The sequence below is a fragment of the Falco naumanni genome, chromosome 7, assembly GCF_017639655.2.
Source record: "Falco naumanni isolate bFalNau1 chromosome 7, bFalNau1.pat, whole genome shotgun sequence".
In the NCBI taxonomy this organism is placed as follows: Eukaryota; Metazoa; Chordata; class Aves; order Falconiformes; family Falconidae; genus Falco; species Falco naumanni.
In genome coordinates this window covers 70,689,575-70,713,987 of record NC_054060.1, presented here as the reverse complement: position 1 = coordinate 70,713,987, position 24,413 = coordinate 70,689,575, and the positions used below count along the sequence as shown (strand labels likewise).

Below are 24,413 nucleotides of genomic sequence, written 5' to 3'. Positions count from 1 at the left end.
CCCAGCTAGCACAGCTGTTTCAAGAAAGTCTGGCTATTTATTTCCTCTCTTTTAAGTGCTTTAATTTTATGACTGACACTACATCTAGCAATTTTCGGTGACCTCAAAAAAAAAAAAACCCCAAATCATTCTGCTTGCAGATCCATCCAGCTCTCAGGCTACCTTGCCCAACAGACCATTTTGCTTGCCGGCAGTTGGTGTGTCTGCTTGACTTCTTGCAATGTCCAGAATCATTTGCATTCTAAGTGTCAATTCCTATGGGTTCTTGAGGAGTTTTCTCTTTATAGCTCTCCACGTAAGCGGAATTTAAAGGCTCTGTTATTCTTTTTAGAGTAACAGAGACAAGGCTAAAAATTAAAATAGCTTCATATTTTAACTGGACCCTAGCCATAGGGTTCCTTGGATTTTGAAATCTGAACACTCACTGAGGGCCTGACCCAATGCTCCTGTTAACAGGAGAAGCAAATAGCTCAACTCCAGGCTGCACAGAATATTCAAGCACCCAAAGTGACCTACAAATTCATAATAGCTCCTTAAAGACACAACTTCATATGATAACTAAAAATCCTCTCAGAAAGATCTTTCCATTAACAGATCAAAATTGAATTTGTAGTATCTGCATTTCTCATCTAACTGTATTGTATTTTGCTCAAAAATTAAGACCTTTGCAGAAATTTCATTCTTGACTGTTGAAACTCTGTCAGACAAAAGCTCACAACTGCCTGAACGCATTTAAAAGTAATTTGGGAGAAATTATCAAGTCTCTCACCAGTTCTCCATAAAGAAAACTGTTATAAACTCCAAATCTATTTTGTGATAGTCATGTCTAAGCGAATATTTGAAGATTAACATATACTAAGTTACATTTCAAGACAAAATCTTTCAAATAATTTCTGTCTGTATTTATAAATATAAATCAGTCTCATTTGCTTTTGAAAAAGAAGTCTAGTATCTGATTAAAATCAATCTTCTCCACTTCAGCACTGTATTGTGCACCAAAATCCTTTACACAGTAACTTCTGAAGTTCCTAAGGCTATGTTAAAAGCAGACCTACAATGAATTTCTGTCCCAAATGACAGTACCTTGATAGGTAACCAAACAATAGAGTAGGAGTTCAAAAGAAGGAACGATATTCAGTTCTCTAACCAATAGTAGGATTATTGAATACGTATATGATAGCCAGTTCCCCTACAAAGGGCCATTCTCTTCATAAGATATTAAAGCACCAGTCCCGGTCTGGTAGCAGAAGAAATTCTAACATTTAGACAGAGCAAGATTTTGCTGCTTTTCATCTATTTGAAGTGAACAATTTTGACACACTAAAGCATCCCAATAATTCATTTCTGAAGAGTCTCACTGTATGGAAGAAACACTTACCAAACCAGTCTTCAAGTGCAGAATTCCTGCATATTACAGAAGACAAGATGCTGAGAAAGTAGTTCTTATATGGCAAGTAGAACTGAACCCCGGACAGCCAGTAAGTCATTCTCATTTGAAAAAAAACTTCAGAAATGTAAAAGGTTCTTCTGTTTCCATGTTTCAAACAGAGAACATAGTACCTTTAGGGCACACAGTTTTAATTGCCCAGCAGACAAACACTAGGAGCTTAGTGTTCTGGGCTGCTGTAAAACTGCTTCCCCCAAATGATTTACTTGGAGAATGGGATATTTCTGTTCCTTGACATATATGACAAAGTTTAGAATGAGTTGGAGAACTTGAGAATGTAGTTTTGTCTAAGCTGATTGCTGAAGCATTTGTTACCAGCCCAAAGGTGTGCGTGGAGCTTTTGACGTTAGAAGGCTGCTGACAATCAGGCACTTCCACACTGCTCCGGGCTGGCCGCAACTCTAAAGGACAAAGCGTTACCCTGAAAAGCTGCCATACTAGAACGAAAAATGAAGCAATTTATAAAGAGACTGCGTGGATGTGGAGCAAGACTTCACAGGCTGAAATACTGCCAAGTATTCAAATTTTCAGAAGGATAAAATGAAAGGATAGCAACTCACTGTTCTGCAGGACATTAAACAGCTCTAAAGCATGTGTTTCAAAAATTCACATCACATATTAGAGCTCCTATGTAATTTTTCTCTGTTTACTTTTAAAGGAAAAATAAGGTAAACAAGTTCTGCCTTCTATAAACAGTACAAACACCATCACTGAGGCTTTACTTAGTGGGTAAGGAAAAAGCTGGCTTATTTCTCCTTGCTACATAGGGCAGCCTGGGTCCAACTCTTTTACACGTTAGTGTCCATTTACTATGACACACTGCCAACATTTTACTGAGGAAATCTTGAGAAAGACAGGGGGTGGGCAGAAAGGAATCACAACTACTTAATTGTTTCTAACTCACCTCACCTAACCTTGAAGGAAGTTTACAGGACAAAGAAGAAATGCTCATCACAACTCAAGGGCTTTCTCAAGTCTACTTTAAGACGACACTTAGAAGTTCTCACTATTAAAAGAGAAAGAATAGGATAAAAATTCTTTTCCACAGAATACATCAGATACGTGTTGTAGAGAAAGCAGGTAACAAACTCAACAGGAGCTAGTTGAAACTTAATCTTCCTACAAATTTTCTATAGTCAGTGGAGCGAGGGGTGGACCATCGCAAGGGCAACACAGAATGGTAAGAATTAGGTTCGCTTGTCTGAGTTGCCTCCTGGGCAGTACTCTTTCCTCTGCCTCTTTATTGATCCCCATAATAATTCAAAAACTTAATTTCAGCAAAATTTCCAACAGAATTCAGCACTCGCCACTGCCTAAATCTACCTGTTATGCTACAGTAAAGGGGGAAAGTTGAGAATGACACCTTGCACGGCAATACCTGTTTTGACACACAGCACGGAGGAGGAAGTAGGAAAAGCTCAGAGAATAACGGACCTAATTAAAACAAAAAACACACCAAGAAAACCTACATGCTCTGTGGCCTCCACCACCACCTATCTTCCCCGACAGCCCATCAGGTATCTGCTAACCAGTTATTGCAATGCAACAGCAGGGGAAAAGTTGCTCTGAAGAGATTATATACTTTTTGAAGTTTCTAAAAGTCAGAACAAGTATTTTTAAAGTTAACCCAGAAATTAGTACCATACTGAAAGAAATTGACTATATCTAATGCCCACAAACAGTAGAATTCACATTGACTTCACCCACATTTGAAAAAAACAAAACATGTCATTATTTCTATGAACAGAAAATATATACCAGATTATAATTTCAGTGAACGCTGATGCTTCCTAAGGATGAAGACTGCATTCTCTCTCTACCACAGTGTCAATATAGGAAAAGCACAGAGACCTAGTAAAACCCCATCAAGGGCATTCTTACCCTTTTAATCCTTAAGGTTTGTTCTCTCTTTAAGCCCTTCAAGACTCAAGCCTATCACAATCTCCACAATAAAATGTGAGGGTGAGGGGCGGGGGGGAGACAGGGACACGGACATGACCAAACCACCAACTCACAGCGACTACAGCAATAAGTGCAGATAACATTTATTCAAATGGAAAAGTCAAACCTTGAAATAAACTTTTATAAAAATTCTACATGCATTTGGCTTTCCCATGCTTCTGTAGCATGCCACCTTTTCTCTAAATCACTTCCAGAAAGACTCTTTATTTGTCCAGTGTCCACCATAAAGGACTCCAAAAGCCCATGTGTTAAAGCCAGTACAAAGTAACAGAAACCAGTTCCAAACTGGCACTACAGAAGCAATGCAATATATCACATTCACCTTGGTCCTTTCCAAAAACAAGCATGAGGAGTTGAACTGAGTGGTTCCACAATGCACTACGAGGGTGTAATGTGTAACCCAGATGCTGGAAAATACCACCTAATGCTGACTGCCCATGTTAGTCTTGTTCTTGGCATAGTACCGTTAAATAAGAATCTCTAATAATAAAAATACTGTAGCCCATAGCTGTACTACATTTGGTAACTCAGTGCAGAAAAGCACAATCTCAGGAAGTGGCTTATTTTCAAATCAAGTACCAGGCAGCAGAGAACAAACAGCAAAGACAAGGTTTTGCCTGTATTCCAGGCATTAGACACACTGCCATTTTCTCCTCCATTCCAAAATCCAACACAATTTTCAGAAGAGCTGGGAACCAAACAACTCCAATAGGAACTAAAGGTCCAGAAAGCTCTGAAAAGCAGATGCCTGGATTTGGTTCTCCTTCTAATACTGATACACTTGGAATAAATCAAAATACTGTTTCTGCAGCTGGGAGGTTGTTCCACTGAGGCACGCGGAACAAAGCAGAATGGGCTATTTTAATCTGTTTTCACTTATATGATTAGTAGATTTAATCCTTTTTCCCAGTCTCTACCTAAGACACCTTTAAGCGTGCTATACCAAACAACCTAAATCCCAGTCATCACAATCTGATGTTTCGCCTGCCTTTCCTCCCAGTATAAAAGGGGAAAGGGAATAGTAAGTCTTGAAATAACTACTGATGTGTGAGGATATCCAGCAAGTCAAAACACGCAGGAGTACCTGATAACCAACTCTCACCCTCAGTAGGGGATTTTCAAGGAAATACTGTAGTTTAACTGCCCGTTTTCTATCTATAGTGTTGATTTTCAGGCAGAGCAGGCTATTTTGGAGTTATGCCCTGGCTTATATGAACATGAAAGATGTATCCAACTAGGCTCAATTAAAAAAGTTCTCCAGCTGCATCCAAGTCTGGCTTTAATACAACAGGAACTCAAAAATGAAAAGTTGAGCCAGAAAATCGGTGCTGAAGGAAGGGTAGCAAGGGGAAGGTGAGGAGAGTTTTTCTCCTTTTATCATGGAATGGTCACTTGCATTTCCTAAATTATGTTACTCTGGTGCTAATGTATATTAAATATGCAAAAATTATGTTCACAAACTAACAGTGAGAAGTGTAGGTGGAGTTACATTAAGAGAAGAATGAGAAATCCAAGTTTATATACCAGTATGGGTTTAATCACGATTTAAGCATTACAAAAGCTCTGAGAAAGCTTAGCAATATTTCAGTCACATGCAGAAGATTATAACATCAGTTTTGTAAAAGAGTTCAGGGCAAAAGAGGCAGCAGGGAGAGATGCATGCACTCTGCCTATCCACAATCACCTGTACAACATTCAAGAGTTTGCTTCACCCAGTATATCTTGAGAATATGGAAGATAATGAGAAGTCATTATATTCACATTTTCACGCAATATTTGGATGCGAATTAAATAAATACCAAAGACTAAAATAGCAAGCTCATGCAGATTCCTCAAACAAACGTTCACCTTCTGAACAGGTGCTGTTCACACTGATCAGAGGGTTCAAAAGGGTCCAATGATTCACAGTTAACTTACTCCTCCTTACGTCCAGATAGACCAGCGTCATTGACAGGAATTTAAATTGACAGGAAAAACTGCTACTTCAAACCACCTAAGAAACGAATCTACAAACAGTCAATTATGGGAGGAGGCAGAGGTAAGCGTATCACCACAGAGTTTTATCATTAAAACCAAACTCTGGGAAGGTGCAGAATAGTTTCTCATGTATTTTAAGAATGCTGTATAAACAGTTGGCATAAATGGATGCTTGCAGTCACATGGAAATTAGCATACCTATCATTCATGCCATCTACTTAAAAAAGAGTGTTGTTTAGCAATATGTACGGTTCCGGATAAACAACCGGAACTGAAATTAAGCATCACCTGCCTCAAGTTATTAGTTACCATATGTTCATGTGACACATTTGCACACTTCCTCCATCACTGACAAAATAACTGGCATTTTAATAAGCCCTTGATGGATTCTGGTGAAATGAGAGACTAGAAACGCCAGACAAAACCGGCAGGAGTGAGTGGCTTCATTATTTATTTCCAGATTTTGAGCCCTAAAGTTCTCATGGTATTCATTAGCAGTATCTACAAATTACAGGCATATCTTGCCTACCTTCTTATGCAGAAGCATTTCAAGGTGCTCTTGTACACCCGTTAACTGTACCCAATTTCACTCCTGCTCTCTAGCTTTCTTGCACTTACTTTCCTCTCACCAAAACACTGCCTTTTATCTTTACAGAGGATGATGGAACATGTTTCGGGTACAATTTTCTGATAATGTGTTCAAAAAGCCTCCATAAAAATTCACCTTTACTGTGATTGACAAGCATTCAAGAAGAACAGTCTCACAGGATGAATTTATGCACATTACCAATCTTTTCATTACTCAGTTATGGTACCTGTAATAAATATAGCAACATTAATGCTGAAACCTATTCCTGACAGTTTTTGAAGACTTAAATAACAAGTTTCCTTTGTCAGTCTAAACCATATGTTTACATTTATTCAACTACACAAAACCACGGTTAAATTACACTACCATTCTTAAAATGCTCCCCAAATTCCCTTTCCTATTACTTGCTGCCTAGTGGCAAGGTTAAACGGAATCTCACCCTGAATATACAGGATTTAAAGTAACCTCAACCACCTCAATCTGATGTAAACTTTAAATACAAGCAAAAGTCACTACATCTGCCTATTCATAATAATAGAGATAAGCTTGCTTTTATAGTGTGCACTTTTTCTGATTATATTCTACAGTTTCAAATATTCTTCACAGTGAAGTATGTTAAACTTTTTTCCCCATGACAAATAAACACACAAGTATCCCTATGCTAAACAACTATTTTTCAGTACTTTTTCCCTACAAGCGTATACAGCTCCTTAGAAATCAAAATAACAAAAGGAATATGCTTTATTCTTTCCATGTCAAGAGCAAATGCATTAGAATACAAGTCTATTTTTCACTGTTTTCCTAAAGGTTCAATGTATTCCAATGCAACTACAGTAAGAGACATTTTCATTTTATTTACAAATACAGGGGGAAGAGCCATGGAATTTCTTCAGCATATGCTTATCACCATTTCACTATAAGGCCAAAAGACTATTCCTCTAAGCTTTCTTCCACATTTAAAACAGGATGTCGCTCCAACTTTTTGAAGAAACTGTGATAAAGGCAGATGCAGAAATTCATCTGTATTTGACATGATATTGCTAAAAAGCATTTGTTTGCCGCCCACTTCTTCACATTTCTTTAGTCAAATAAATATGACCTCTTCCTTGTCACTGGAAGAAAGTACTCTTATGATACATACTCAGTGATGATGTATCTGCAAGATTGTATTATAATTTTTAATTAACTGTGGAGGGAAAGAAGCAGAAAAGTGTTACTTCAAGATTACATCCCTCCTGCTCCATTCAGTTAGCCCTGCTCTCCCTCAGTTTCCCTAGCATCACTGGTAACAATCTCCACCCCACCTCAGCAAAGTAAGAAAAGGACACGCTAGTAAACTTCCTCATGGAAAAATTCAAGAATGCGTTCTTCATGTTATTTATTGTAAGGAGTATATTTAATCCAGAAAAAAGCCGAGTAGTGATAGGTAATTGTGGGCTAAAGTCTACAACACAGGATGCCAAAGAAAGACACTATGGTAGAATACAAGCGAAGGAAAGAGTACTAAGACTATGACTGTCTTACAAAGATGTGAAAATAACAAAACACAGCGCTACACAGCAACAGAACTCATATTTACAACCCAAGCTTAGATCTGTCAATTAAAAATGTTTTGCAAGATGTTACACAACTTCTCTTTATTGAAGAGAGGGGTAGGGGAAGTAAGTGAAAACCAGTTTTAAACCAATGTGTTCAGGGTTTCCAACAGCCACGCTCACATGTATAGCTGAGGAACAAGACAAACCTAATTAATTTTATTGTCCCCTGATTAGAAAAATAAGGTAAGCAGAGTTTAGAACTCCATGGTAATAAAGAGACTAGCAGAGGAAAATTATAGTCTGAAGGATTCGCCTTTACTGCCCTTTAAACGCAACTTATCTTTAAGTATGTTTTTTTCCCTTTTTAAAGTTTTTTTTTTCCATATGATAACACCATCAGTATACATCACTCGATCATCTCCCAGGTGAAACAAAGTATTTATTTTCACCTCTTCTACATTTTCAAAAAACATATGAATACATGACATACCTTATGCTGTAACAGCTTAGCCCTGCATCAGCTAACAAGTTTCTTTAGGTTTAAGCCTACACGCTGCACAGCCTACTTGCTTTCTTTCGTACTTTCCCAGATCTCTTCAATTTCACAAACTTCTGAACAGAGCTGTCACCATTAATTCTCTGCACGAAACCTAAACCACTAAGAGTCACTGCAGTGACTACTCTCACAATGCTTCAGAAATGGAGAGGAGTCCTAAAGCAATTAAAAGCTTTTAACTAACCTACCACTGCCTTGGTGCTTGCACAAGCCTTCATGCAACTTCATTAAATAAGAAAGCAAAGAAAAAGGGTGCATTAGACCGACATAATATTTCAGAAGCCAGAAATATTTCAGTATTGTGCCTCTCAACACCAGGGTCTCAGCTCCACACTGCTGTCTTCAAGTAGAGACCACACACAGGCTGGAACCTCAGTTTTTTTACACTTCATTAAAAGCTTATCAAACAGTGACAATTATGCCTCCCATAACTGTCCACAGTAGAGTTAGGACCTCAGAGTTTGTTCACGGGACATCAGACATCAAGACTACTTACTTGGCTCTAAACAAGAGTACAGATAACACGTTACACTCCTCAAAAAATACATTGTACGATGTAAAGTGTTTATTTACTATGCCAAACCGCACATTTCTCCATGCGGTGTGAAAATTCAGTTGCTGGATAAAATTCTCCCCATAAAACAATTGATAATAATTATTTCTTCTGAAGAGAAATGAAAGTGAGAGCGGGGGTAGGGGGGTGGGAGGGGAGGGGAAGGCTTTGATGTAGTCTCCAAGATGCTGCTCAACTCTGCATTGCTAAGCCACACACGTTTATACGACAGATTCCTACAAATAAGCAGAGAGCATTTCTTTGCACTGGAAAGTTGTGGGGGTTTTTTTCTAGAATTCACATTTGCCATGACCATTGCATTTTTAACAGCCATACTACTTTAGGAACACTATCACCTGGGACACTGGCAGCTCTGTGGTCCAGTGGTAGATACAAGAAAATATTTAAAATTTAACAATCATAGAGAAGTTCACTATTCTTTTGAATCAAAACCATAAAAATACAAAGGAAACTAGACTGTGGCTTCACATTGACTGTATTCGCTGTGTGGTAGAAATTAAGTCAGAAAGTTACTTTTCAGTGTCTTTTGGAATTTAGCCCACGTTCATCCCATGGACAAGTGCACTTTAGTACTCCAAGCTGTAATTTTCAGCAGAACAGACACAGCTGCATTTCTGGTGATGGGCAATTTAAAATACATGTTAGTATAGACCACTCTAACATAACTTTAAAGAGTTAGGGTCCATGTTTAAATGCTACATTAACATAAACTTACTGACTTCTTACCTTCCACTCACTATCTCACTGCTTGTCCCTGCTGATCATGTGAACTGATAGCCAACACGACTTGCTTCGTGGCATCAAGGCAAGCTAATTTTGAAATTACCATGAGCCTCCAGAGTTTACCAGAGAATTCTGAAGCTGCTTGCTGTGAGACACAGCCACATGCAGAGGCTCATGCTGGTTTTAGAGAATAAATCATCTTTAAGAGAGGCATGCCATCACATCAGCAAAACCTCAGTTTTTGTTGAATTAGTCTTCTCATTAAGAAAATCATTTTCTTTATTGTCCTTACGTGTTCCTTTCTAGACTCACTGTTCCACTACTAAAACACACTATAATTTTTTAGTAAACAAAATTTCTAGATAAATGTTAATCTGTCTCCCCAGTTCCTCAGGGAAGGTAATTCTCAAAACAGAACACATGCAGGTAGTAACAGGTGAATGCACATATCTAGATGTGACACTGATACGTAGCTATATTCTTACCTATGCACACATTCTAAAATGTTTCCCCCTCTATAAAGATGTTATCTATTCACCTAATTTGCTTCTGTTATTGACACAGCAGCAATACAATTAAGGGACCGCTTAAGTCAGTTTAGATTTTGGGGAGGCTGTGTTATGAGGGTTTTCTCTGTGTATTGTAAAAAACCCCAACAAAACATCAAACATAAGTGAGAACAAGTTTTGTAGATCTCTTTTTTTCCTTCTAGTCACCCACAAGATACATCTTCAAGTTCTGCAATCTTTCTGTGAAGCATTCAGTTGTAATTATTACTCAATACTTTAGACCTGCCACAGAGAATTTGTATCAAATGGAAAACATAAGACAATTGTAGTATAATTTAACGTGGTAAAAAAACCACACACCTGATTTCCGAATTGTCTATTAGGTTCCCATAACTGACATGAATTTAACTGGTCTAGACACAGAGAAAAATTCCAGCATACTCATCCAGACACAACAGGGTGGACCAGCTAAGATTGCCTAAACCAGAACGGTCTGATTTAGAATAAGTTTCAAGATCATAATAAAGGAAGTAACAAAATTCATTCATTTTCCCAGCTCCCTTAATATAAAACATTAGTTTCAACACAAGAAAAATTGCTATAGCTTCCACTGATTACCCTAGTTCCTTGTTTGATAGACTTGCAATAACTTACCCTACCTTTTGTTGAGAAATCAAGTAAAAATCAGAAGTGTCTGCTTGCCCACACTTATTTTTGCATTTAAAAATTTAGCAGCTCTCTTGGAAGCTGGGAAAAGTGTCATATTTAGAACAGGGTGTTAAAAATACATCTCTGTTTCCCTACCTGTTTCTCACTCAGAGCTGTGATTTTGGCTTGAAGTTCATGAAGCTGTTTCTTCAAATCAGCGTTCTGATTAGAAAGAAAAAATATCTGTGAGAAAGATATTCCATTTGTTAACACAGAGTAGTAGCAGGAAGGTGGTTTTTTTGTTGTTGTTGTTTTTTTTTGCATAGTTTACTACAAATACAGCACCTCTGGATGTACAGCCAATAAAATTCAAGAGGCTCAACAAAGCCTTACTCCAGGCACTGAGTGCGACAATCACCAGAGGACCCTTCTAGCACTCAAGAGAGACAACCCAGTTTGGAACGAAGATTTCATTAAAACATCCATTAGTGCTTACCACATTAGAAAGCATATTTGTACATTTCATCAAGCTTACAAATTAAATGAGAAATGTTTGTTAATATGTAATACAGTAGCATCACATTGTATACAACAGTATGGTACAGGATGCTACCTAAAGCATTCTTACCTATGGTATTTATGCAAAGAAATTATCATACATTTGACTCTGTAGAGCACCATCAAACATATCTCTTAAATCTTAATTGACACACATGTCAAATGAAGGCAAACATAGCTAAACCTTCACTTCCATGTATGATTATTCCTTAGACTATTTAAGAGAATGACATTTGCCTTAGCACACCATTCGTATCTGTACTTTGCTTATAATAGCACTTTAAGTTTAACGTTTGAAAGCCAGGAGCATCACTATAAAGATGTGGTCAGAAAATATTTTACCAGGGTTATTTCTTTCCTACTAAAAATAATTTTAAAAAAAAGTATCTGTCCTCAGTTTAGAGCCTGTGAAGCTCTACAGAAGCATGACAGGTAAGTGAGCTTCCCTGCATTTTTCTCTTTTTCCACTCTCATTTATGTTGTAAACTCTACACTAGATTACACAAGTTTGCTGTGCTACACAGAATTATTAAAATGTGGGACTAATATTGCTATAGGAACTTCATGCTCAGGACAACTTCCCTATTTTTATATTCCTCCAAAGAATTTTGAATTGGATTACAATCTCAGCTTGTAGATAGTCTTCTCCAATATACACACAACTGTAGCAAAACCAGATACTGACCAGTCATCCTCCCTTCTTCTAGGCTCCACTTAATAATCTTGGATAAAAATGCATTAAGAGCACCGGAAGCAGAGACCAGATTTACTCTTCCTGGCTTCAGGAACTTTGCATGGCTGCTTGCAGGATGACCTGGCTTTCAGCAGATCTGAACTGAAAGCAAACTGCTCGGCAGGCTAATCGTTAGCAGGCCGGCCTGCCCAGCAAGCAAGAGTAGCAGACCTTACCCAAATCCCGTCATAATAAGGAAGTTCTGGAAAGCAGATTTTCCAATACCACCCTACTTCCTGCTCATCCCTCCCCATCAGGGGTCTACTTGACTGTTACAAAGAGCTGTCCTCCCACTCCACTGAGCTCAGAAAATTACGGGGCTAAATATTAAATTAGCATTGTATGGGGATGAAAGCATTTAATAGCAAGCCTCAAGTGAGCTGCCTTTATCCCTCTACTCAACATTTGAGACCGATTAGAGAAGTCCGTGGAACTCTCCATTCAGCACACTGGAGTGCTTCATTGCCACACGAGGTAACCCAGTCTCCTGACACAGTCACTGGGAAAGGGATGACTTCGGCCGTCTGTGCAAGCAGTCCAGTTACCCAGCTTCAGGAGCTATGGAACATCCCAAGGCCATGGCCCCTCTCTTTGGGCACTACAGTGCTGAAGTTGGATACCTAAGACTGGCAATCTGAACAAAGCTTTAAGCTATGTTCTTTATTTGGACAAAATTTCTCGGACAGAATATCCTATCTCTTCTTGTACAACTGTGAACCTTCTGATACTCAAAAAAAGAAAAAAGCAAATTCTAGTAACGGCAGGTTTTATGGAAAGCAGCTTCCAATAGAATCAGAAACTTAACATGTTTGAACTGCACCATAGCCTGCAAGTCGCTTGATTTAAACTATTAGGAATATGAGGCAAAAGGCTCCATATAAAGGCAAAAGTTTTGGTTTTGTTTTAACTCTCCAACAGTCATTGATTAAAGATTTGTTCATAACAGCTTTCTTCTAAATACCATGTTAGCAAGGAAGAACACAATCAAGAAATATCTGAAATGCTCAAGCTTCATGCACTGTTATTTCCTGTATTTTTAAAGGTAAATAATGCAATACAAAAATAAGCAGTTACCTGTGGGTCTTGCTTCATTTGGGCAACCAGTTTCTAGAAAGAAAGAAAGATGCAACAATACAATGAGGATTTTCATTACGGATCTTGTTGAACAATTTAAAATTCAACATTTTTTAAGAACTTTTACAAAAGCAAAATATTAATTTTACAGCATCTAACAGCAAGGCCTGGAATCCAGTATTATATAATTTCAAAACCCATTCTTACTAATGTAACAAAACTCCCCCACTAAGCCACCATTTTTGCTCCTTCTAAACAGCTCTTGCAACAAGTGATGCCTTTTAAGGACAATTTAAGCCAGCTGGGTAAAATAATCTAATAGCTGTATCTCCTCTAGAACTGCTGCCTTTTTTGCTTGCAGTCACAAGAAGCACAAATCACAGATAACCACTGCAGGCACAAAAGCTGTTTGTATATTCAAGAGCAGAATGTTTCAAGTACTGAGGGTCCGCCTGTGTGCTGGCTTGGCTGGTAGCACATGCAGGACCCATGTTCAGAAGTATCTTTGCCACTTTTCTCCCTCAGAGAGAGATTGAGATTATTGTAGAAGAGATGCCCTGCACATCCAAGGGAAAACAGACAGATGGTTACCATTCACTATTCTTCCTCCTTCGCTTCCTTCAGGCAGCTGTAGGAGAATGCTGTCTATTGCTAAGCGAGGAAAAAGTTACCAGGCTGTCACCAAAGAAAAGCAGAGTCCACAATGTAAACCAAGAATTCCTGATTTCTTTTTTGGTGACAGCCATGCTTATTCACCACATTGTCGTGTCCCTTCCACACATGCAAAGAACAATGTAAAGTCTGTACTTTCTTCCGTATTTGCTCATCAGAATCAGGAAAAGGAGTGAGAAATAGAAGGACAAAACAAGCAAGAAAACCACATTTCATTCCACCTACGCTGATACTGTTCAGAACTCAGACTTTGTTAACTAGTTCTCTTTAAAAGTCATTTCATTTCACGTCATAAAAAAGGTATTAATAAAAAAAAAGGCATAACCAATATAATTCTGCATCAGACAACAGACCTACCCGCTGCACTTTCTAGTACTAGCCAACAGCAGAGACATCAGCATGACGTCTGTGCAGGACAAGCATAGCGTGTTAGCACTCATCTTTCAGAGATTTACATCTCTAATGTCTTCAAAGACTATGTCTTGGGTTTAATAGCTAGTAACATGCTCTTCTTCCATTAATCCGCCTTAATTACTTTTTGAACTCAGGAAAACACTCAGGATTCTGTGGCAGTAAGTTCCAAAGTTAAACTACAGGACTCATGCAAAAAGTCTTCCTTTCGCTTTTGAATCTGTCTCCTGATAATACAAGCGAGAGGGGCAAATAAGATAATGGAAAACCAGTCTTAAGTCAAGAGGAAGTTGGACTCAACAATCCTTAGAGGTGCCTTCCAACTTGAGATACTCTATGACTGTCTCTCATTTATCTTCTTCCAACATTTTTACCACACCGCATTCCTCCATCAGTCATTGCTTCTTCAGACTGAAAGCCTCCTCCACGCACAAATCATTCCATTGTTTTGTTCGCTCTTAGCACTCTTCCCTTTACTGTTCTAGTTAGTTTTTATCACCTGGAAACAAAGTTTAAAACTGCATGCAGCAGTACTCCATACTGCAAGGATTTCCGCAGTGCCAACAGCTCATTCACAGCCTGCTACTGCCGATGTAAAACCGGGACTGTTTTCCCAAAGCGCATCACTTGGCGTTTACCTACGCTGAGCATTATTGTTTCGTCAGGCTGCCATTCGGTGTCACAAGAGCTAAGGTACCATATTAGCCTTTTGCTAACATGCTTAGCTTATTTTTCCTCTGTGCTTTCTGCCTCAGTTTGACAAGACACAAATCTGTTAGTTTTTCTACAAGGTGCTCGTACAGACTCAGTCATAAGACAATACAGTCAGTGACTGTAAACTGTTCATGAAGCATTGCTAAATTTATGGATCACACAATACTGTGTCATCCAATCATCAGGGAAAAAAGTTCCTTTGCACTGATCCTAAATGCAAGCTAAATTTAAGATTCTTAAAACCTACTGATCTTTTCACTATGAAATAAGAGAGGGAAAAGGATGTTTTAGGTTCTTTCCATACATCAGCTTAAGAAGTCATCCATGAAACCCAACCCTTCTGTGAGGACAGCTAAATATAACTTCAACACCTCTTGTGATCAAAACTATGAAGAGCAGACTGTTTCAAAATAACCTTAATTAAGTCAACACAGTCGCAGAATAAGCTATTTAGATTTGATGCATCTCTTCTCAGGACATGTATAGCTTTGACATGGAAAATAGTAGAATATTGAAGTTGTACTCTGATATAGCAAGTGACCTGGTCAGACTTCATTTATGGAGTATTCTTTGATCATCGAAACAAAACAAGAAATGTAGCTTTTTCTAAACTAAACACCTCCTCTGGGTCTTTACTGGTAGTTTAAGACACACGTTGCCAAAGCATCATCATCAAAGCTTCAGACAGAGTTCTGGAGGTGAATTGGAATAGGCAGGAAACAAGGAGCTATTCTATGAACAAAAATACAGTCATACTGAGCGTCACTTTTGACAGCTGTACGAGCAGCCCCAGGTGACACGCTGCATCAGGAAGCTGGGGAGACCTTACTCACAGGGCACAGCTGAACTCTGTACATCATAGACACCTGCCCACCACTTACAAGGGGACAACAAACAGCAACTGTGAGAGTGCTGGCAAGCTTTTTCTGAGAGTCCTCAGAAAAATAAATATTAGATCAGTAAAACATGACAAGCAGGAATTCTCTACAAACCCTGAGCACTGTCAAAAGAAGGGATATATATTTATATCTCTAAGTTATAAAATTCAAAGATACACAATACAGTTCAAAGCATTTCATTTGAAGATTTCTTCTTGTACCAAAACCAGTTTCATTTTTTCCAGTGGGCATTTGACAAGCACAGCAGTATCCACTTGCACGCAGTTCAAGAAAAGTTTACTGAAGCACCCACCATGTTGCCGCAAGTGTTATTTTCCACTGTAAACATTTAGACTTGTTCTTATACTGTATATTCCCATAATTCAGGCTCTTGAGAAAAAAAAAACAACGAAACCTTCAGATATTGTCTGCTTGTCTAGTTTCACCAACTAAAACTAAATTTAATTAAAGCTGATTTCAGTGCAGAGCTCACTTTTAGTGATGACTGGGCACAGCCAAGGCAAATGGGGCCAAAAACCCTTGAAGTTGTTAAAAAAAAAAAAAGTCTTTTTGGACATTTTCCAGTCTTCATCGCTGTTCATTATCATCATTATGAACAGATGCTAAAGATTATTTGAAATTCACAGTCATAAAATTTTTGGTTAGCTTAGGCATAAAGGGGAATGCAGATACACACAAGAGGTAAATGCCGTTATGGAAACACAAGCGTGGCTAGCGTTCTGATACCATACAGCAGATAATAATTGGAAAAAAAATACTTACTAGCCTTAAGCATTTTAATGCCTGCAGCAAAATGCCATGGGTAATTTCTGAATTTCCTTACACCCATAACAAAACTTCTTTGCAGTTTTGAATGCAAGGGCCTTGGAGTTTTTGAGGAGTATAAAATACTTCTCCATAATTCTGGAAATTGATCTTTAGCTTTTTCAAGTTTTTCTCCCTAGCTGAAAGTTGTTTTTTGTTAAAACAAAATTTTACTAATCCACCCATTCAAGTTCTTGCACTATGTTCAGTAGTTGCTGCAATGATGAGCGAGTCAACTAGAACACTTGTTTAGACAAGTCACCAGGTACATTTGGAAACATTTTCCAAATTTCTTACGATGGGTTACACTGATCAATGTAACCTATCACATATTTCTTCTGTCTACTGTGCAACAGTTGTGAGTTTCCGATATCCAACAGAAATACTTGGAGAACTGTCTTTAGAAAAGGTCTCATTGATAAATTTAACATTTCAAGTTGGCAGCTACTCTGTTTATGGCTGTAACAATTTTGTTCCAAGAATTAATATGCATATGTTCTCTTTCATTTGCTAGATTACGTTTTATTATTATTTTTGATATTTCTTATTTGTCTTGTAACAGAATGGCAAACTGCCATATACTGGATGGGCTACCAGTAAAAAGACCCAACATCTAAAAATTTCTGAGCCCGAGCACTACAACTATACAGTTACAAGTTTAGAAAGTACTAAAGCAGGAAACATTGCAGAAGAGAAGCACCAGATGAGACTATGCAGCCCTAGGTATATTTCACTTGAAAATTTCTCCACCATATTCTTCCATTGCCAACTGAATACTGAAGTTGGCTTCAGAACATTAGAAAAACCTTCCAGACAGAAGTTGCTGAATAGAGTTTTCAGAACGTTTATCACTGCTACAATAAAAAAATATCCCCACCCACAGCCTGATATGTAGATTTTTCACATTTGCTAAAAAACAACAGGTGGTGGGGTCAAAATGCAGAGTATAAAATTATAAAGCAGTTTCAAGCTTATAAAACAATTATTACTACAGTTGTAGTGCTATTACTTAATGTTACCAGTAGTAGTAATACTATCAATGCTGCTATTACTTGAACATATAAAGCAAGAAAATACAAATTACCTGGTGAACCTGAATTTCCACTTTCAGAGCCTCCTGTAGAGTCTGCAGCTCCATTCTCTACCTTCTCCACTTTCTCTAGAAGTGTCTTTGCTGATTCCAGTGCCTTGAGTTTCTGGTTTCCTCTTTAACACCAGTACTATAGAAAAATAAAGGTTTTCTTTTGGTTAGTGAGGGAGAAAAGTCAATTTGAAAAAAAAAAGGAGATTATAACAGAACAGGAATTCAGTAGTGAACTATATTCAACTGCAGCTTTCTCGCCTAAACACAAACAATCTTTCCAACACAAGAAATTCTACAGACTGTACAAAATGCCTGCCGCCTTAGAGTCATTTAGCCAAATTTGTTACTTCCCACATATCCCAAAGTTGACATACTTGTCCCTTATCTTAGTTTGCAGGCAGCTATTTCCTACCAATATCCTATTGCAGTTGCATATTGAATTAGCAAAATTTAACTACCGAGAACATTTTAAAAATCTGTGTAGATGAGAAAGTATTCTGGTGACTAAAATTCTGCAACCCAAACAGCAATAAATTGTTAAACAGAATGTACTGCATTAACATACTTCCATGATACTATAGAGCTGTTCTCAGATGAGATGGCCTGCATGCAATTTGACAGAGCGACATTAATATATTAATAAGCCACTGCCTAAAGTTTGTGCTGAGTTAGTCATTTCAGTTGAAACCTATTTTGAAGGAACACAAGATTGATATAAAGCAGCACAAGATGTTTTCAAAACCATTAATTTTAAAATCCTTTTAATCCTGGAATTCTACTTGTAGAACACGAGTATGAGTTTACCATATTCACTTGTACTACAAACAAATTAATCTCCCAACCTCTGACATAGCAAAGCATTATCAGTCATACTTCTAAAACCCGTGAAAGTCAGAAAAGAGATTTTTGTTCAGAAATACGTTAAAAGTATCAGCTTCTGAAACAGGATTAAGATTCCTGTCTGTATCCCATATGCTCAATCACAATGAAACCTGTGTAAATACATCTATAAATACATACACATAAAAGCCATCAGAAAACATTATATAGCAATCTCTCCAGTCACTTCTCCATCCAGACATCACACATTAAAGAATTGCTGGAGTGTTAAAATAGCTCCTATTTTTTTTATTTTTTCGAAAAATCCTCACAATTATTGCACAGGTATTGTAGCCAACTCAGAGGCCTTGGTAATGGGTCTTGATTGTTTTCAAGAGGACAGTGACAGTTTTAATTAGACATGTAGGCTGTAAAAATACAGTAATTCTCTTAAGTTAGAGACATTTATTTTAACATTGTCTCACTAAAGTAAACTGAAGTGCTGGACAAGTTTGTGAACTCCTGAAAACAAAAACGGTGGTGGTGGTGATGTTTTGTTTATTTAAAGTAATTGTTTCTCTTTCCAAACAGAAAGATGTTACAAAAAGAGAGGGCTAGAAAGGGGTTTTAAAAAGCATTATATTCAGTCATCCTTTGTCAGTGCTGTCTGCTGTTAGCTTAAAGTTACTTATTTAAATAACAAAGGCCTGATCAGACTTTCTAGTCGACGAATGCAATGACCTTCTGCAAGGGCCTCTCCCACATGTGACACAGATAAACGAAAACAGCTGCCTTTGCAGCACTACTCTCTATAAAATTGTAATTTGTATCAAGGGATACATGGAAATTACATATAGTTCCCTGTTCTATTACCACAAACAGTAATGAGAAAACAGAATCCCGGATTATTACTTCCACTCACTGACAAGAACAACTATAGCCTGCATTAAGTCCCTACCATTGCAGTTTCAAAAGAAACCATGCTTCAGAAAACCATGGGGGAGACTGTCTAATGAAAACTGGAACCCACCACAGAGGCAAAAATAAAATCTTTCATAAGCCTTGGAAATTCAATTTTGGGGTAAAGATACAGGCAGATATGGCCACCGTTTCTTCCAATGAATGGGAAGGCACTCGTGATGAATAGCTAGTATAGTTCTGTAACTGCACAGTAACTTTAAAGTGCAAAGCAGCAGATGAGAGTGTTATCTCAACTGAGAATGCAAACAACATCCATAATTTTAATACATGCAACTATAGACCTGTACTAGTTCATGGGAAAAATGACACAGGTACTTCTGTTAAAAACAAAACAAAAACAAAACAACAAAAACCAAAGATTGAGTGACTACTATTAATGCACAACTTAATTTGACAGATAGAAATTGTAGTATTGATGGTTCATAAAAACTACTCCAACCCAGTTTTATAGATGCCTTGAACAGCTAGAAAGATTTTTCAAAATTAATTTGAAGACATGTAAGAAAAAAAGTGATAGTGCTTTGCAGAAGTGGTTACTCAGCTTAGCCATGTTTACAGGAGTGTAGACATGAACAAATGTAATTCACTGTCAAATTGATGAATATATATTTTGACAAGTAAAAAAAACCCAAAACAATTCTGGTAACATACCGATCATTCAATTCCATTCCAAAATATTTGTTACAATTTCACATTTTTCTTTCATTGTAATTTAAAAAGATAGCAGATCTTAAGATGTGTTAAAATTTATTCCTTCAGCGTATATAAATTTGAAATAGGTGCCATAGTATAACATCCTGAAAAATTAATTTAAATTCATAAGACTGAAGCTTCCAAGAAAAAGTGAAAGACTGACAAACTTTTGACATTTCTTCTTTTTTGTCGTCATTGTTCCTGTCCCCCCTTGTTTTCCTGTTGGTTTTTTTGGGGGGTGGGGTCGGGGGTGTTGGTATGTTTTCTAACTCTTGACTTGACTCCTCCTTCCTACTTCCCTTCCTCCAGCATTCCCATTATAGCCTCAGAGCAACTCTCTTTGCAGTATCATTTACCCCGTTACCTTCTGCCAGCAAAGTCACACTGAAGCACATTTTAAACATAGGAAAAAAACTCCTCTTCAAAAACTAAGAGTGTGATATGTGAGGAAAGAGAAACTTTGCTTTGAAAGCAGGTACAGAACTACATAAGCAAGTGGTCTCACACATTTTATGAATGCAAACATCTTCAGTATTTTTGAACTTTTATCCTTTTAGACTGAACTTCAAGAGAAGAGTTTAAAACTTAAGTCTAGTGGCATTATGAACTACCTGGAATGCCACACCGGAAGATGTATAAAGCCATCCATCCCTGGATTAATCATAAAACATACTGTATTTTCCACTCTACTCTTATGACAGTGGAATTACTTTAATTAAAAAGCTTGTAGATGATTGAAATTGCATGGATGGGTTGGTTTGCAAACATCCTTCATCCCATTAGTTTTTAAAGGAAAACATGCAAATGCCTTGTTCAACGCTAGAATCAGTGATTTCCAAAAGGAAAGCAAAGGATTGTGGAGTACATGTATCTCTCATACATCCAGACATACTTCCAAGCCTCAGCCAGAAAGAACACTGTGAGCAAGAGGTAAATTTACCATTCCTTGGATTGATTTCAACTATTGGAAGCAGCAGTCCTCCATTCAATTTCTTGCTGGCACGCATTTGTTATAAATAATCCCTTATTTCTTATGTGGTTGCTTCGAGACTTCAAATTTCATGCTCACATAAGTACCCCAATGCACCGCAGCTAAGGTAGATGTTTATACACTATATAAATATTCAGAGACTGAATGAAACCTTAAACTCTACAATAATCACATAAGTGCATTAGCACTTCTCTATTATTATCTCAATTAAATATAATCCACATCAGAACCTCTAAAGTATCACAATGCTATTTAAACTACACCTATTTTGGAAACTGCACTAGAAACACAGCTGTCAAAGTATATATATGTAAGAAACAAAGGTAGGACCCACACAAAAGCCATGAATACCTTCTGTGTTTATGAAAGGACTCTGAATAACTTGGAATTCTAGACAGAATTCCTTCAAATAAATTTGTTTTTCACATTACACAGAAAAAATTTTAACTTTATTATTTTTGAGCACATGAATTTAAACGTCCACTGTAATTACAGACCCTTGGGTCTAAATCTCAGCCCTACAGTGGTTTTATTTATAGGACTGGGGCTCCCATCAGTAACATTTACTTTTTAGGATTTAATTCCTGAATATAAGAATAGATAGGATTTCAGTTTCAGTAAACATCAAACTTTTCCAGGAATGGATGCCAGGTCTTCTTATCATCTATTCTTAGGTAAACCATCTTAGCCTTGAGAAGTAGTACTTACCGGTTTTGAGAAAGTTACTCCCTTCAGCTCTCTACCCCCTCCTACAAAAGAAAAACGTAAAAAAAAAAAAAAACACAACAAAAAAAACCCATCGTTACAAACAGCTTAATATAGTTTGAAACAAAGAAAAAAAAATTAAAGGTTTGGAAAGGTGGGAAGAGGAGTCATTCAGGTTGTGGGGAAGGGTTTTTTGTTTGGAGTTTTTGGAGGGGTTTTTGGGTTTGTTTTTGGCATTTTTTTTTTTAAATTGCTGATGTTAACTATAAAATACCACGTGGAAAGAAAATCTGTTTGACATGGCAGGGAAAGCCAAGGAGACCTACAATTCTAATCTGGATTAAAATGCAAACTATTACTGTCACTAGGGGAAGAAGAGATTACAGGTACAAGCTTTTATAGTTCTGTGCAAGGCCTGTGTCCCCCTCCCCTGGGAGTAATACCTCCTCTCCATCACATTTATTAACATCTAAGTCACAAGCCCTGTCAGTTGCCACAGCTAAATATGACAAGGTTACCCACCGCAGACATTTGCCCACCACCTCTGCTAGAGGTTACACCAACACAACAAAGATGGTAGAGCAGGTGGTGTGTCAGCACAGTCACTAGAGCTCAAATCCCAGAGTACTAATGTAAACTGAAATCAATGGCAGTTTAAGCTAATATGCTAGGTCATGAACTGTGGAGGCCAGGAAGACTGCCCATTACACTGCCTGTGTCATGGGAAGAACAACATTTACCGGCGGAGCAAGGTAGTACCTCTTAAATCATGCTCGTATGAATCATAAAAAACTCGTGAGTCAGAGTCCTAAAAAGATAAGCTAAAACATAAATGATAACTCATTTGCTCAATTACTTTGCCTAATGCTAAAAAAAGCCTCAAAAATACTCCAATTTCCTACTAAAATACTAGAATATCAGCATATTTTAAGCTTCACCTCCACAGCTAACAAAATCTTTGCAGGTACGTTTCCATCCACACACAGTCTTCGCAGAGCTGAAGATTAAGCCCCAGTGTCATGATTTAACCCCAGCCAGCAACTGAGCACCATGCAGCCGCTCCCTCCCCCTGCTCCCCTGGTGGGATGGGGAGGAGGATCAGGGAAAAAGGTAAAGCTTGTGGGTTAAGATAAGAACAATAATTGAAATAAAATGAAATCTATAATAATAATAGCAATTGTAATGAAAAAGAGAGGAATAACATACAGATGGAAAAAAAAAAAAAACCAAGAAGTGATGCTCAACGCATTTGCTCACCCTTCGCTGACTGATGCCCAGCCAGTCCCCCAGCAGCGATCCCAAGGCCCCAGCCAAGTCCCCCAGTTCATACACATAGCATGACATCCCATGGTATGGAATAGCCCTTTGGCTGGTTCAGGTCAGCTGTCCTGGCCGTGCTCCCTCCCAATTTCTTGTGCCCCTCCAGCCCTCTCACTTGCAGGGCCTGAGAAACTGAGAAGTCCTTGACTTAGTATAAACATTACCCAGCAACAACTGAAAACATCAGTGTGTTATCAACATTGTTCCCATACTAAATCCAAACCCACAGCATTGTACCGGCTACCAAACAGAAAATTAACTCTCTCCCAGCCAAAACAGGACACCCAGCCTTATAAACAGATGCAGCAGCAGAACTCCAGATTATCATCTCTTGCTCAGTGGAGTAGTTTACATTTAGTCACCAGCAGAGCCAGGTTGCTGATAAACACCAAGAACTGAAAAGAAAACAGGAAGCCTACTGCTGGCAGTGACTAAGGATTGTTGCTTTCCTAATCTCAAATTTTATTATACATTTTAAACAAAATACTACAGAAGTTAAAGTTGTTATATTGATTTTAGAGTAATTTCAGGTTAGTTCAAATAATATCCAACTGTTAACATGGCAGGTTATGAACTGGGGAGTATGGACTGTTTTCAGGCTATATTCAAACCAAGTGCATTTGCTCTTGATGCTGCAGAACTTGAAATACCCTCATTGTTGAGGGTGCTGAAGAGACACCTGAAGTGGCACCTGTTGAGGGTACTGAAAAGGGTGTGATTTTCAAACTTTAGCTGTTTCTTCTTCCGTATTAAAGCCTTAATTGTCACCTCCGCCTCCCACTATCAATCAGTTAATTGGTCCAAAAAACTATAGAGGAAGCTCTTTCATCATGCAAGCACTAACAGTCTGTCTTCAACAAACAACTACATCTCCATACTATTGATAAGAGATGATTACAAAAAAAAAAAATCTCACTGCTGTAGATGACTGACTTCGAAAAGCTCACAAAAACTGTTAGTACTGCACATCTGCAAATACAGTCCTAGAACAAGAGAGCAAGATTTTTATTTCTAAAGGAAAAATGCCATTTACTTGTAGTACAAGGGCACACATAAACTGAAGAGAAAACTGTACTTAAAAATAACAGCATGATTAACTGTTCCTTCCTTCCTTTTTCCCCCCCCTACGCAGAGACTCACCTCCATAGTGGGACCCTAGCTTCATCAAGGCTGAACCGTGCAGAAAAAAGCTGCACAGTTACAAGCCCTCGGATTGCATTTAACTACTCTGAAGGGCTGCAACCCCAGGCTGAGAACGCAGGGGCTCCCGAGGACAAAGTTAGGAAAACCAGGAGTTTAATCGTGACTATGTCAGTGATTTGCTGTGTTGCCTTGGAGAAGTCACTTAGAGAGGACCTAGGCAGGGAATGAAAATACATTTACATCCTCTTCTGTACATAATTTACTACAGGCTTTTTTCTTAAGTGTTTAT

The 24,413-nt window shown here is 38.0% G+C and overlaps 1 protein-coding gene across 5 annotated transcripts in view; it reads right to left on the bottom strand.

Moving 5' to 3' along the window:
- PHF21A (PHD finger protein 21A) overlaps positions 1-24,413 on the bottom strand; it is a 133,978-nt gene that overhangs the window by 79,650 nt on the left and 29,915 nt on the right. For 4 of the 5 annotated variants that reach the window (XM_040601647.1, XM_040601646.1, XM_040601649.1 and 1 more), the window contains 4 exons: positions 21,665-21,705; positions 17,473-17,608; positions 12,889-12,921; positions 10,680-10,745 (listed from right to left, as the gene is read on the bottom strand). In XM_040601647.1, coding sequence (XP_040457581.1) covers positions 10,680-10,745; positions 12,889-12,921; positions 17,473-17,526 — 153 coding nt within the window. In that variant the 5' untranslated portion in view covers positions 17,527-17,608; positions 21,665-21,705. Of the gene's footprint in view, positions 1-10,679; positions 10,746-12,888; positions 12,922-17,472; positions 17,609-21,664; positions 21,710-24,413 lie in introns of those variants that run through there. The other variant, XM_040601648.1, reaches the window with a different exon arrangement.